Here is a 16443-nt window from a genome sequence, read left to right on the forward strand (position 1 = left end):
TTTCTAAAGGCTATGATAGGATGTGTTTAGTTAAAAATGACTTTTCCCAATGATAGAGCCCCTTTAAGAAATGCTTCAGTTTCAGCAATAGTCATTATGTAGTCACTTGGATGGGTACCATTTAATTCTGCATTTACCATTCTATCATAGCTTCCTCAGCGATAAGCAGCTGGATAGCATCCTTTAGAGTAAGGGTTGTCCAGTTAGAACAATCCCTTTAATTCAATTGAACATGCATATTAACATATTAATGCATTACTCCATGCAATAAGCTGCAGCATCATAAATAATTAGCCTTGACTGTTCAACTGAGGAATCCCAACAAAATATGAGATTTGTTCCACACAAGTAAGTCATTATACTATGGCACACGTAGGCCACAGCAAAAAAGCACTGCGGGCAAAAATACAGCGGCAACCATTACGGTTTTTCCAGCAGCACTATTCACGAAAGGACTTTCTTCTTCCATTATACCTACAGAGAAAAAGCCAGCATTTCCGTAGGTATAAATGACATGCTGCGATTTCCAAATCCGCAATGGTTTTGGAAATAGCAGTGTGTCCACTGCGCATATTTTTCCTCGTGGTGTGGATCGGATTTGCTACAATCTCATCCACTATGCAGTGACTGTAGAATGCTAGGTATTTTTCCACAGCATTTCTGCTGTGATCAAACTGTGGCTTTTACGCCACGGGGGCCCTGACGTTAAGCATTTTTTCATGGCTTCCTATAATCTAATAGAATTTCAAGGCACATTCTTATATATGAATGGGATAGGTTCTTCTTGTGTATTTCTCCATTTTGTCTGAAGAATTTTAGTCTCAGTATAAAGAAGTTTATCTACTGCAGATTTGGCACATTTAAGCTTTTTGACATAAATTGCTCATCTACAGAAAAATTTCCAAGCACTTCTGTTTCTAGAAAGATGATATCTCAGTATAGTTTCCTTTCACTTTTGTATGCATAAAAATACTTCTAGCAGTGATCTCCACTCATTTCCCCAGTGTCCTTATATCTCAGACTTTTCATCAGATATTTTCTTCTTCAATAAATGTGGCTAAATTAATTAGACAAGTACAATGGATATATCTCATAATAAATCCCGTTGTACTGAGTAACCCACCGAATATCAAGAAACTTCTGATGATATTAGACATATACAGTATTCATTCAGAAAAGATGCCTATAGCCAGTTTCTTCCAGATGGCATCTTAAAATATTCTTAATATTACTGTACCTATTGTCTATCAGGCTAAGGCCCAACATAGTGGGTCGCAGCAAAAAAGCGCTGTGGGAAAAACCATGGTGGCAACACATCAACACACCAGCTTTTCCATAGGTACAAATAATTTATGTATTTTTCTGTAAAGTGTTGATGAGATTCGCAAGAATGTCTACACTACGTGAGACCTCAGTCTTAATGTGTCATGTGAAGAATTAAACTACCGTATATACTCGAGTATAAGCCAAATTTTTCTGTACAGTTTTTGTACTGAAAAATCCCCCCTCGGTTTATGCTCGAGTCAACAAAAAAAAAAAAAAAAAAAAAAAAAAAAAAAAAAAATATATATATATATATATATATATATATATATATTATTAGAGATGAGCGAACACTAAAATGTTCGAGGTTCGAAATTCGATTCGAACAGCCGCTCAATGTTCGTGTGTTCGAACGGGTTTCGAACCCCATTATAGTCTATGGGGAACAGATACTCGTTAAGGGGGAAACCCAAATCCGTGTCTGGAGGGTCACCAAGTCCACTATGACACCCCAGGAAATGATGCCAACACCTCTGGAATGACACTGGGACAGCAGGGGAAGCATGTCTGGGGGCATCTAACACACCAAAGACCCTCTATTACCCCAACATCACAGCCTAACAACTACACACTTTACACACTCAATACCACCTCTCTGACAGTAGGAAAACACCTTGAAACATGTGTATTTGGCACTTGCAGTGAGGAGAGCTTGTCACCAGCAGTGAATTTGGCCCTTGTAGTAAGTTGAGGTTGGCACCAACATTTGTTTTGAAAATCAGGGTGGATTGAGCCTCTAACCAGCAGAGTTTGGGCAAATTCATGGTGGAGGGAGCCTCTAAAAACCCCAGTTTGGACCAATTCATGGTGGAGGGAGCCTCTAACCAGCCCAGTTTGGGCAAATTCATGGTGGAGGGAGCCTCTAAAAAACCCAGTTTGGACCAATTCATGGTGGAGGGAGCCTCTAACCAGCCCAGTTTGGGCAAATTCATGGTGGAGGGAGCCTCTAACCAGCCCAGTTTGGACCAATTAATGGTGGAGGGAGCCTCTAACCAGCCCAGTTTGGACCAATTAATGGTGGAGGGAGCCTCTAACCACCCCAGTTTGGACCAATTCATGGTGGAGGGAGCCTCTAAACAGCCCAGTTTGGGCAAATTCATGGTGGAGGGAGCCTCTAAAAACCCCAGTTTGGACCAATTCATGGTGGAGGGAGCCTCTAACCAGCCCAGTTTGGGCAAATTCATGGTGGAGGGAGCCTCTAAAAAACCCAGTTTGGACCAATTCATGGTGGAGGGAGCCTCTAACCAGCCCAGTTTGGGCAAATTCATGGTGGAGGGAGCCTCTAACCAGCCCAGTTTGGACCAATTAATGGTGGAGGGAGCCTCTAACCAGCCCAGTTTGGACCAATTAATGGTGGAGGGAGCCTCTAACCACCCCAGTTTGGACCAATTCATGGTGGAGGGAGCCTCTAAACAGCCCAGTTTGGGCAAATTCATGGTGGAGGGAGCCTCTAAAAAACCCAGTTTGGACCAATTCATGGTGGAGGGAGCCTCTAACCAGCCCAGTTTGGACCAATTAATGGTGGAGGGAGCCTCTAAACAGCCAAGTTTGGACCAATTCATGGTGGAGGGAGCCTCTAACCAGCCCAGTTTGGGCAAATTCATGGTGGAGGGAGCCTCTAAACAGCCCAGTTTGGGCAAATTCATGGTGGAGGGAGCCTCTAACCAGCCCAGTTTGGACCAATTAATGGTGGAGGGAGCCTCTAACCAGCCCAGTTTGGACCAATTCATGGTGGAGGGAGCCTCTAACCAGCCCAGTTTGGACCAATTAATGGTGGAGGGAGCCTCTAACCACCCCAGTTTGGACCAATTCATGGTGGAGGGAGCCTCTAACCAGCCCAGTTTGGACCAATTCATGGTGGAGGGAGCCTCTAAAAAACCCAGTTTGGACCAATTCATGGTGGAGGGAGCCTCTAAACAGCCCAGTTTGGGCAAATTCATGGTGGAGGGAGCCTCTAAAAAACCCAGTTTGGACCAATTCATGGTGGAGGGAGCCTCTAACCAGCCCAGTTTGGACCAATTAATGGTGGAGGGAGCCTCTAAACAGCCAAGTTTGGACCAATTCATGGTGGAGGGAGCCTCTAAAAACCCCAGTTTGGACCAATTCATGGTGGAGGGAGCCTCTAACCAGCCCAGTTTGGACCAATTAATGGTGGAGGGAGCCTCTAACCAGCCCAGTTTGGACCAATTAATGGTGGAGGGAGCCTCTAACCACCCCAGTTTGGACCAATTCATGGTGGAGGGAGCCTCTAAACAGCCCAGTTTGGGCAAATTCATGGTGGAGGGAGCCTCTAAAAAACCCAGTTTGGACCAATTCATGGTGGAGGGAGCCTCTAACCAGCCCAGTTTGGACCAATTAATGGTGGAGGGAGCCTCTAAACAGCCAAGTTTGGACCAATTCATGGTGGAGGGAGCCTCTAAAAACCCCAGTTTGGACCAATTCATGGTGGAGGGAGCCTCTAACCAGCCCAGTTTGGACCAATTAATGGTGGAGGGAGCCTCTAACCAGCCCAGTTTGGACCAATTAATGGTGGAGGGAGCCTCTAACCACCCCAGTTTGGACCAATTCATGGTGGAGGGAGCCTCTAAACAGCCCAGTTTGGGCAAATTCATGGTGGATGGAGCCTCTAAAAAACCCAGTTTGGACCAATTCATGGTGGAGGGAGCCTCTAACCAGCCCAGTTTGGACCAATTAATGGTGGAGGGAGCCTCTAAACAGCCAAGTTTGGACCAAATCATGGTGGAGGGAGCCTCTAAAAACCCCAGTTTGGACCAATTCATGGTGGAGGGAGCCTCTAACCAGCCCAGTTTGGGCAAATTCATGGTGGAGGGAGCCTCTAAACAGCCCAGTTTGGGCAAATTCATGGTGGAGGGAGCCTCTAACCAGCCCAGTTTGGACCAATTAATGGTGGAGGGAGCCTCTAACCAGCCCAGTTTGGACCAATTCATGGTGGAGGGAGCCTCTAACCAGCCCAGTTTGGACCAATTAATGGTGGAGGGAGCCTCTAACCACCCCAGTTTGGACCAATTCATGGTGGAGGGAGCCTCTAACCAGCCCAGTTTGGACCAATTCATGGTGGAGGGAGCCTCTAAAAAACCCAGTTTGGACCAATTCATGGTGGAGGGAGCCTCTAAACAGCCCAGTTTGGGCAAATTCATGGTGGAGGGAGCCTCTAAAAAACCCAGTTTGGACCAATTCATGGTGGAGGGAGCCTCTAACCAGCCCAGTTTGGACCAATTAATGGTGGAGGGAGCCTCTAAACAGCCAAGTTTGGACCAATTCATGGTGGAGGGAGCCTCTAAAAACCCCAGTTTGGACCAATTCATGGTGGAGGGAGCCTCTAACCAGCCCAGTTTGGACCAATTAATGGTGGAGGGAGCCTCTAACCAGCCCAGTTTGGACCAATTAATGGTGGAGGGAGCCTCTAACCACCCCAGTTTGGACCAATTCATGGTGGAGGGAGCCTCTAAACAGCCAAGTTTGGACCAATTCATGGTGAAGGGAGCCTCTAAAAACCCGTTTGGACCAATTCATGGTGGAGGGAGCCTCTAACCAGCCCAGTTTGGGCAAATTCATGGTGGAGGGAGCCTCTAAACAGCCAAGTTTGGGCAAATTCATGGTGGAGGGAGCCTCTAACCAGCCCAGTTTGGACCAATTAATGGTGGAGGGAGCCTCTAACCAGCCCAGTTTGGACCAATTAATGGTGGAGGGAGCCTCTAACCACCCCAGTTTGGACCAATTCATGGTGGAGGGAGCCTCTAAACAGCCAAGTTTGGACCAATTCATGGTGGAGGGAGCCTCTAAAAACCCCAGTTTGGACCAATTCATGGTGGAGGGAGCCTCTAACCAGCCCAGTTTGGACCAATTAATGGTGGAGGGAGCCTCTAAACAGCCAAGTTTTGGGAAATTCATGGTGGAGGGAGCCTCTAACCAGCCCAGTTTGGACCAATTCATGGTGGAGGGAGCCTCTAAACAGCCCAGTTTGGGCAAATTCATGGTGGAGGGAGCCTCTAAAAAACCCAGTTTGGACCAATTCATGGTGGAGGGAGCCTCTAACCAGCCCAGTTTGGACCAATTAATGGTGGAGGGAGCCTCTAACCAGCCCAGTTTGGACCAATTAATGGTGGAGGGAGCCTCTAACCACCCCAGTTTGGACCAATTCATGGTGGAGGGAGCCTCTAAACAGCCAAGTTTGGACCAATTCATGGTGGAGGGAGCCTCTAAAAACCCCAGTTTGGACCAATTCATGGTGGAGGGAGCCTCTAAACAGCCCAGTTTGGGCAAATTCATGGTGGAGGGAGCCTCTAACCAGCCCAGTTTGGACCAATTAATGGTGGAGGGAGCCTCTAACCAGCCCAGTTTGGACCAATTCATGGTGGAGGGAGCCTCTAAACAGCCCAGTTTTGGCAAATTCATGGTGGAAGGAGCCTCTAACCAGCAGAGTTGTGGGAAAGCAGGGTGGAGGGAGCCTCTAACCAGCAGAGTTGGTGGAAATCAGGGTGGAGGGAGCCTCTAACCAGCAGAGTTGGGGGAAATCATGTTGGAGGGAGCCTAGTATTAGCAGAATTGTGCAACGCTTATGGTGGATGAGTATGAGGATGCGGAGGAATTGGAGAGGTTGAGTACAGACATGGAGTTTCATGTTGGGGTGCTTTACACAGGTGGGCACAAAAATGAAGGCTCTATCCAGTGGTGGTTCATTTTTATCAAAGTGAGCCGGTCGGCACTCTCAGCTGACAGACGGGTGCGCTTGTCAGTGATGATGCCACCGGCTGCACTGAACACCCTCTCAGATAGGACGCTGGCGGCAGGACAGGACAGCACCTCCAAGGCATATAGGGCAAGTTCAAGCCACAGGTCCAACTTCGACACCCAATACGTGTAGGGCGCAGAGGGGTCGGAGAGGACAGGGCTGTGGTCGGAAAGGTATTCCCGCAACATGCGCCTATACTTCTCACGCCTGGTGACACTAGGACCCTCCGTGGCGGCACTTTGGCGAGGGGGTGCCATCAAGGTGTCCCAGACCTTAGACAGTGTGCCCCTCGTTTGTGTGGACCGGTGAGAACTTGGTTGCCTACTGGAGGAACTGCCCTCCCTGCCGCCAACGTCACATGCTGGAAACATCTCCATCATATTCTGCACCAATTGCCTGTGGCAAGCATTGATGCGATTGGCCCTCCCCTCTACCGGAATAAAAGACGAGATGTTGTTTTTATACCGGGGGTCAAGGATAGCAAAGATCCAGTACTGGTTGTCCTCCATGATTTTGACAATACGCTTGTCGGTTGTAAAGCACCCCAACATGAACTCAGCCATGTCTGCCACAGTGTTAGTTGGCATGACTCCTCTGGCCCCACCGGAAAGTTCAATCTCCATTTCCTCCTCATCCTCCATGTCTACCCATCCGCGCTGCAACAATGGGACGATTCGAAGTTGCCCGGAAGCCTCCTGTATCACCATCACATCATCGGACAACTCTTCTTCCTCCTCCTCCTCCTCCTCCTCCTCCTCCTCCATTAAACGCAGTGAAGCGGACAGATGTGTGGACCTACTCTCCAGCTGTGACGGATCGGATGCTATCCCTAACTCCTCTGTGTGATCTGAGTTATCCCTGATGTCAATCAGGGATTCTCTCAGAACACACAAGAGCGGGATTGTAAGGCTCACCATCGCATCCTCAGAGCTCACCCTCCTTGTGGACTCCTCAAAGACCCGTAGGATGTCACAAAGGTCTCTCATCCATGGCCACTCATGGATGTGAAACTGAGGCAGCTGACTTTGTGGCACCCTAGGGTTTTGTAGCTGGTATTCCATCAAAGGTCTCTGCTGCTCAACCACTCTATTCAACATCTGAAACGTTGAGTTCCAGCGTGTGGGGACGTCGCACAAAAGCCGGTGTTGTGGCACATGCAGGCGTTGCTGGAGAGATTTTAAGCTAGCAGCGGCTACTGTCGACTTGCGAAAGTGGGCGCACATGCGCCGCACTTTCACCAGTAGCTCTGGAACATTGGGGTAGCTCTTTAGGAAACGTTGCACCACTAGGTTGAAGACGTGGGCCAGGCATGGAACATGTTGGAGTCCGGCAAGCTCCAGAGCTGCTACCAGGTTCCGGCCGTTATCACAAACGACCATGCCTGGGCCCAGGTGCAGCGGCTCAAACCATATTGCCGTCTCATCGAGGAGGGCATCCCTCACCTCGGAGGCAGTGTGCTGTCTGTCCCCCAAGCTGATCAGCTTCAGCACAGCCTGCTGACGTCTACCAACGCCAGTGCTGCAACGTTTCCAACTCGTAGCTGGGGTCAATCTAACAGCGGAGGAGGAGGCGGTGGCGGAGGAGGAGGCGGTGGCGGAGGAGGAGGCGGTAGAGGAGGAGGAGGAGGGGGGTGTTCTTCTCGTGTCCCTGCCAGGAATGTTAGGCGGGGAGACGAGGTACACCGGGCCAGTTTGGGAAGCAGTCCCAGCCTCAACTACATTCACCCAGTGTGCCGTCAGTGAAATGTAGCGTCCCTGTCCGCATGCACTTGTCCACGCGTCGGTGGTCAAGTGGACCTTTGTGCAAAGCGCGGAACTAAGGGCCCGCCTGATGTTGAGTGACACGTGCTGGTGCAAGGCGGGGACGGCACACCGGGAGAAGTAGTGACGGCTAGGGACGGCATAGCGAGGTGCCGCAGTTGCCATCAGGTCCAGGAAGGCGGGAGTTTCAACAAGCCGGAACGCCAACATCTCCTGGGCCAGCAGTTTAGCGATGTTGGCGTTCAAGGCTTGCGCGTGTGGGTGGTTAGCAGTGTATTTCTGCCGCCGCTCCAATGTCTGAGAGATGGTGGGTTGTTGTAAAGAAACGCCTGATGGTGCCTTTGATGGTGCAGGAGAAGGAGATAAGACAGGACCAGGGGAGGATGAGGTAGAAGTCAACAAAGTGGCGGAGGCAGATGAAGTGGTGTCCTGGCTCGTCCTCTGGAGTGCATCGCCAGCACAGTCAGCAGTGGCAGTGGCAGAGGCAGAGGCAGTGGCAGAGGCAGTGGCAGTGGCGTGAACGGCAGGCGGCCTTTGTCCTGCCGTTGCTGCCTGCCACTGATTCCAGTGCTTGGATTCCAAATGACGGCGCATTGAAGTGGTGGACAGGTTGCTCTTCTCAGAGCCCCTAATCAATTTCGAGAGGCAAATTGTGCAGACAACACTATATCTGTCCTCGGCGCATTCCTTGAAAAAACTCCACACCTTCGAGAAACGTGCCCTCGAGGTGGGAGTTTTTCGGGGCTGGGTACGAACTGGAACATCTTGGGAGATTCCGGGTGTGGCCTGGCTTCGCCTAAGCTGCTGACCTCTGCCTCTGCCTCTAGCTACCCTTTTTGGTGCTGCACCTGCCTCAACATCCACACTACTTTCCCCGCTTGACATCCCCCCTGTCCAGGTCGGGTCAGTGTCCTCATCATCCACCACTTCCTCTTCCAACTCCTGTCTCATCTCCTCCTCCCGCACAATGCGCCGGTCAACTGGATGCCCTGACGGCAACTGCGTCACATCATCGTCGATGAGGGTGGGTTGCTGGTCATCCACCACCAAATCGAACGGAGATGGAGGAGACTCTAGTGTTTGAGCATCTGGACACAGATGCTCCTCTGTTAGGTTCGTGGAATCGTGACGTGGAGAGGCAGGTTGAGGGACAATGAAAGGAGCGGAGAACAGCTCTGGGGAGCAGGGACAGTTTGGGTTATTGTTCTGTAAAGCTTCGGAATTTTGGGAGGAAGGAAGACAAGACTGTTGGGTAATAGGAGGAGAGGAGGCAGAGTCTGACTGGCTGCTGGACAATGTGCTGTAAGCGTTCTCTGACAGCCATTGCAAGACCTGTTCCTGGTTCTCGGGCCTACTAAGGTTTGTACCCTGCAGTTTAGTTAATGTGGCAAGCAACCCTGGCACTGTGGAGTGGCGCAATGCTTGCTGCCCCACAGGAGTAGGCACGGGACGCCCTGTGGCTTCACTGCTACCTTGCTCCCCAGAACCATTCCCCCGACCTCGCCCACGGCCTCGTCCACGTCCCTTTCCGGGAGCCTTGCGCATTTTGAATTCCTAGTTAGAAATTGGCACTGTATACCAGTAGTAAAAATTGTGGGTGCACGTAACCCCAATATATTCTTTGAATTCCCAGTCAGACACTGGCACTATATGGCAGTAGCAAGAAATGAGGGTATTTGTATTCCCAATATACTCTTTAAATTCCCAGTCAGACAATGGCACTGTATACCAGTAGTAAAAATTGTGGGTGCACGTAACCCCAATATATTCTTTGAATTCCCAGTCAGAAACTGGCACTATATGGCAGTAGCAAGAAATGAGGGTATTTGTATTCCCAATATACTCTTTGAATTCCCAGTCAGACAATGGCACTGTATACCAGTAGTAAAAATTGTGGGTGCACGTAACCCCAATATATTCTTTGAATTACCAGTCAGAAACTGGCACTATATGGCAGTAGCAAGAAATGAGGGTATTTATAACCCCAATATATTCTTTGAATTCCCAGTCAGACAATGGCACTGTATACCAGTAGTAAAAATTGTGGGTGCACGTAACCCCAATATATTCTTTGAATTCCCAGTCAGAAACTGGCACTATATGGCAGTAGCAAGAAATGAGGGTATTTATAACCCCAATATATTCTTTGAATTCCCAGTCAGACAATGGCACTGTATACCAGTAGTAAAAAATTGTGGGTGCACGTAACCCCAATATATTCTTTGAATTCCCAGTCAGAAACTGGCACTATATGGCAGTAGCAAGAAATGAGGGTATTTGTATTCCCAATATACTCTTTGAATTCCCAGTCAGACAATGGCACTGTATACCAGTAGTAAAAATTGTGGGTGCACGTAACCCCAATATATTCTTTGAATTACCAGTCAGAAACTGGCACTATATGGCAGTAGCAAGAAATGAGGGTATTTATAACCCCAATATATTCTTTGAATTCCCAGTCAGACAATGGCACTGTATACCAGTAGTAAAAATTGTGGGTGCACGTAACCCCAATATATTCTTTGAATTCCCAGTCAGAAACTGGCACTATATGGCAGTAGCAAGAAATGAGGGTATTTGTATTCCCAATATACTCTTTGAATTCCCAGTCAGACAATGGCACTGTATACCAGTAGTAAAAATTGTGGGTGCACGTAACCCCAATATATTCTTTGAATTACCAGTCAGAAACTGGCACTATATGGCAGTAGCAAGAAATGAGGGTATTTATAACCCCAATATATTCTTTGAATTCCCAGTCAGACAATGGCACTGTATACCAGTAGTAAAAATTGTGGGTGCACGTAACCCCAATATATTCTTTGAATTCCCAGTCAGAAACTGGCACTATATGGCAGTAGCAAGAAATGAGGGTATTTGTATTCCCAATATACTCTTTGAATTCCCAGTCAGACAATGGCACTGTATACCAGTAGTAAAAATTGTGGGTGCACGTAACCCCAATATATTCTTTGAATTACCAGTCAGAAACTGGCACTATATGGCAGTAGCAAGAAATGAGGGTATTTATAACCCCAATATATTCTTTGAATTCCCAGTCAGACAATGGCACTGTATACCAGTAGTAAAAATTGTGGGTGCACGTAACCCCAATATATTCTTTGAATTCCCAGTCAGAAACTGGCACTATATGGCAGTAGCAAGAAATGAGGGTATTTGTATTCCCAATATACTCTTTGAATTCCCAGTCAGACAATGGCACTGTATACCAGTAGTAAAAATTGTGGGTGCACGTAACCCCAATATATTCTTTGAATTACCAGTCAGAAACTGGCACTATATGGCAGTAGCAAGAAATGAGGGTATTTATAACCCCAATATATTCTTTGAATTCCCAGTCAGACAATGGCACTGTATACCAGTAGTAAAAATTGTGGGTGCACGTAACCCCAATATATTCTTTGAATTACCAGTCAGAAACTGGCACTATATGGCAGTAGCAAGAAATGAGGGTATTTGTATTCCCAATATACTCTTTGAATTCCCAGTCAGACAATGGCACTGTATACCAGTAGTAAAAATTGTGGGTGCACGTAACCCCAATATATTCTTTGAATTACCAGTCAGAAACTGGCACTATATGGCAGTAGCAAGAAATGAGGGTATTTGTATTCCCAATATACTCTTTGAATTCCCAGTCAAACAATGGCACTGTATACCAGTAGTAAAAATTGTGGGTGCACGTAACCCCAATATATTCTTTGAATTACCAGTCAGAAACTGGCACTATATGGCAGTAGCAAGAAATGAGGGTATTTATAACCCCAATATATTCTTTGAATTCCCAGTCAGACAATGGCACTGTATACCAGTAGTAAAAATTGTGGGTGCACGTAACCCCAATATATTCTTTGAATTACCAGTCAGAAACTGGCACTATATGGCAGTAGCAAGAAATGAGGGTATTTGTATTCCCAATATACTCTTTGAATTCCCAGTCAGACAATGGCACTGTATACCAGTAGTAAAAATTGTGGGTGCACGTAACCCCAATATATTCTTTGAATTACCAGTCAGAAACTGGCACTATATGGCAGTAGCAAGAAATGAGGGTATTTATAACCCCAATATATTCTTTGAATTCCCAGTCAGACAATGGCACTGTATACCAGTAGTAAAAATTGTGGGTGCACGTAACCCCAATATATTCTTTGAATTCCCAGTCAGACACTGGCACTATATGGCAGTAGCAAGAAATGAGGGTATTTGTATTCCCAATATATTCTTTGAATTCCCAGTCAGACAATGGCACTGTATACCAGTAGTAAAAATTGTGGGTGCACGTAACCCCAATATATTCTTTGAATTCCCAGTCAGACACTGGCACTATATGGCAGTAGCAAGAAATGAGGGTATTTGTATTCCCAATATATTCTTTGAATTCCCAGTCAGACAATGGCACTGTATACCAGTAGTAAAAATTGTGGGTGCACGTAACCCCAATATATTCTTTGAATTACCAGTCAGAAACTGGCACTATATGGCAGTAGCAAGAAATGAGGGTATTTGTATTCCCAATATATTCTTTGAATTCCCAGTCAGACAATGGCACTGTATACCAGTAGTAAAAATTGTGGGTGCACGTAACCCCAATATATTCTTTGAATTCCCAGTCAGACACTGGCACTATATGGCAGTAGCAAGAAATGAGGGTATTTGTATTCCCAATATATTCTTTGAATTCCCAGTCAGACAATGGCACTGTATACCAGTAGTAAAAATTGTGGGTGTATATAGCCCCAATTCTATTGCTAGGGGACTTGCAGGGTATTTCTGGGGTGAAGGTGGGGGGGCACACCGTTGGAACGGGTATCGGGGTATATATCGGGTATACGGGAATACACTGACAGTGTATTCCATTCAGGATCCTGGGAAAGCTGGGTTGCGGCGATTGAGCCCGTCAGTGCCACGTTACACTGACAAGCTTCTCCCTGGAATTTAGCTCTTACAAGAGCTGTTGGTTGTCTTCTCCTTCCTATCCTAGCCTGTCCCTGCCTACCCAGAATCTAAGCCCTAGCTAGCTGGACGGAAACCTCCATCCTCGGTGAATTGCAAGCTCAGAATGACGCGAACCTGGGCGGCGCTGTTCTTTTAAATTAGAGGTCACATGTATTCGGCAGCCAATGGGTTTTGCCTACTTTTTTCAACGTCACCGGTGTCGTAGTTCCTGTCCCACCTACCCTGCGCTGTTATTGGAGCAAAAAAGGCGCCAGGGAAGGTGGGAGGGGAATCGAGTAATGGCGCACTTTACCACGCGGTGTTCGATTCGATTCGAACATGCCGAACAGCCTAATATCCGATCGAACATGAGTTCGATAGAACACTGTTCGCTCATCTCTATATATTATTATTTTTTAAGGGGGGGGGGGGGGGGTCTATGAGCAGCTGCAGTATCAATGTATAGTTTCCGATAAGATAGTGGGGAAAAAAAAGCTTTAGAAATAAAAAATAGATAAAAGTTCTAAATCACTCCTTTCCCTAGAATACATACAGTATATAAGTGAAAATGACTGTGAAACACATACACATTAGGTATCCTTGTGTCTGACAGTGCTCGGTCTACTGAATATAGGGTGTAGGAGCACTGCAGATACCCTATATTAAGCCAGGCTGAATTCCAAGTGGGGGGGGGGGGGAAGAAAAAAAACCCAGTCCTTAAGCTCAGGGAAGGGGCACCCAGCACCCAGCAACTACTGCACCCAAAAACTCCAACCATTTTAATTTTTGAAATTTTCCAGTAGCTGCTGCATTTCACCACCCTCGGCTTATACTCGAGTCAATAAGTTTTCCCATTTTTTTGTGGTAAAATTAGGGGCCTTAGCTTATATAAGGGTGGGCTTATACTCGAGTATATACGGTAAGTTAAAGAAATACTATATAGGAGAATACAAAAAATGCACAGTGCATCTTTTTCAAAAGGTCTTTAGGTGTCCTGATGTAAATGTGACAACCCTGTATTTTGATGGTAGAGAAAATGCACGGTAAGGGTTAAAGTAGAAAATCACTCACCATATGATATATGGCCCAAACATAAGCCACAGATTGGACATTTAACCTTCTAGATTTGGCCATTCCTTTGGCTTCTTCTGCTGTCATGTTTGTTGCTTGCTGCAGTTTCTGCTGGGTCACTATTTTTGAGACAGAAGAGAAGTTAATGTGAAGACTCAACCCAACTTCCTTCCTGAGCTCACACTCCTTTGCACATATGAGTCAACATGCTTGATCTTGTAAAGATATGATTAGTAAAACTGCACAGTTTATATATGTATTAACATGTGGCTTACGCTACACTATTCTCATACAGCTCCCTTGATATTTATGTGACTGGTCTCCTGCATATAGCATACACATCAGAGCCCTCTCTGCTACTTTCTATTTACTTCAATGTTTATGGGCCTTTTTACTTGTAATTCAATTTCTAAAAAGAGGTTTCATGATCAGAACACCAGAAACTTGTTTTATGTTGTTTCCACAGATTTGACAAATAGTTTAAAGAAGTTGTTAAGTATGTGATTTGCATATAACCTGTCGCGTAGAAAGAGAAATTTACACTATTATCTGTAAGAACAAAAATGTTGAACAATTTTCTACACTAGACTTGTTCACCCCTGTGCCAGAGTGAAAGGTGCCTAGTTAAGGCTAGGCATACATAGCAATTTTGGATGTGACCAGAGATCACTGAGAATACCGCTACTTTTAGATAAAAAAAGAAAGATTTTCTGGCTGTTAAATGTGATGGTCACAGCACTCTCGGGGTCATAATGTGAATCCATTCCCTAACATTAGTGAAAGAGTCACAGGGGCGACATAGCGATCTTGGTTATGTGACATGAGTTGCAGCCAAAATCAATGTTTAGTCCAAGCCGTATGCTTCTAAAAAAGTTATGATTGTTGCCCTCTATGTATCTGAATCTCAAATTCAGGAGCTGGCGCAGATTTGAGCTATATTTTATAACATTTTCTGGTGTAAATTCTAGTAAGTTTGTTGGTCCATGTGAGGTCAGACACCCTCCCGCTACTCCCAAAACATTCACGTTTCAGAAACGGATCACGCAAATGCGCGCTTATTCTTTGGAGAGTTCAAGACCTGTTTGGCAACTGTTCTAGGATAAGGGAAGCATTTTGTCATTATACACATCGTCATTACACAATTTTGGCCCACAACAGGTTAAATTTTTGGCCAGTAAAAAGGGTGGTGCTCCTCTATCTCTCATTCCTCTGATAAGCAACAAAAACAATTAGAATATATATATATATATATATATATATATATATATATATATATATATATATATTACTAAAAGCTGACGCTTTCCTAAATGTACTGCAAATGAAAAGGAATGGAAAGAGGTAAGGATACGTACAGCTTTGAGGGAAATAAGGATTGGGCTTATGTGGACATTACAAACTGAAGTTTTGCCTTCTCCAGCAGAAAATGAGAGAAAATGAGGCTGCCTATCTATCTATCTATCTATCTATCTATCTATCTATCTATCTATCTCCTATCTATCTATCTATCTCCTATCTATCTATCTATCTATCTATCTATCTATCTATCTATCTATCTATCTATCTATCTATCTATCTCATCTATCTATCTCATCTATCTATCTATCTATCTATCTATCTATCTATCTCTTATCTATCTATCTATCTATCTATCTATCTCCTATCTATCTATCTATCTATCTATCTATCTATCTATCTCCTATCTATCTATCTATCTATCTATCTATCTATCTATCTATCTATCTTCGGTTGTCAGCTAATCATGACTAAATTGAAGTGAAATACCAATGTAGTTTTCCTTAGGGTGCATTCACATGGAGGTGCTAAATTCGGTGTGGAATCCGCATCAGATTCAGCGCTGAAAAAAAGCCTCCCATTTACTTCAATGGGTTCCTTTTTCTGCTAGCACCCTATCCTTAGATTTGAAATAAAAATAAATAAAAGTATGAAGAAATAAATATATTGCCACATCTGAAGATGCCTGGTCTACAAACATAAAAATTATTTAATCATACGGTGAATGCCATAGAGGGAAAAGAATCAAAAGAACCAAACTTCCATTTCATTGCTGTTTCGCCTGCCATAAAACTTTGAGAAAAAAAAGCGATTAAAACATTAGACATTCCCAAAAATGATATAAATAAAAAATATATCTGGTCCCACAAAAAATTATGCCTTATGCTTATCATAATGACACAGAGAATACAGCTGGCATGTCACTTTGGCTGCACACTGAACAATGTAAAAACAAAGCCTGTAAGAATCTCGTACAAACACAATTTTTCTGCAATTTCCCCCATTTTGAATTTTGTTACAGCTTCCCAGTGCGTCTTACCAATTTTTATTACAGAGATTTTTCTGCTCTTTGCCCCTATCTTACTGACTCCTTTAATAAGGCAGTAAAGGAAAAAGGATCTGAGTTGCTGGAGGTGACTACTGTTACCCTACTAAATCGAAGGGAATAAAAACCCACTAACTCATCTCATTGTTCTAATGTGATCATATTATAGAAGCAGTGGCTCATATAAAATTACATTTAGGGAAACCACTCTTTTCCCATTGGGATATGCAGAGTAG

The 16443-nt window shown here is 45.3% G+C and overlaps 1 protein-coding gene across 1 annotated transcript in view; it reads right to left on the reverse strand.

Moving 5' to 3' along the window:
• Positions 1 to 13975, reverse strand: part of LAPTM5 (lysosomal protein transmembrane 5) — a 61594-nt gene extending 47619 nt beyond the window's left edge. Inside the window, exon 1 of the mRNA XM_075264592.1 lies at positions 13867 to 13975. Coding sequence (XP_075120693.1) covers positions 13867 to 13953 — 87 coding nt within the window. The 5' untranslated portion in view covers positions 13954 to 13975. The remainder of the gene's footprint in view (positions 1 to 13866) is intronic.
• Between the last annotated feature and the right edge of the window lie 2468 nt (positions 13976 to 16443).

The sequence above is a fragment of the Leptodactylus fuscus genome, chromosome 2 (genome assembly GCF_031893055.1).
Source record: "Leptodactylus fuscus isolate aLepFus1 chromosome 2, aLepFus1.hap2, whole genome shotgun sequence".
NCBI classification, from domain to species: domain Eukaryota; kingdom Metazoa; phylum Chordata; class Amphibia; order Anura; family Leptodactylidae; genus Leptodactylus; species Leptodactylus fuscus.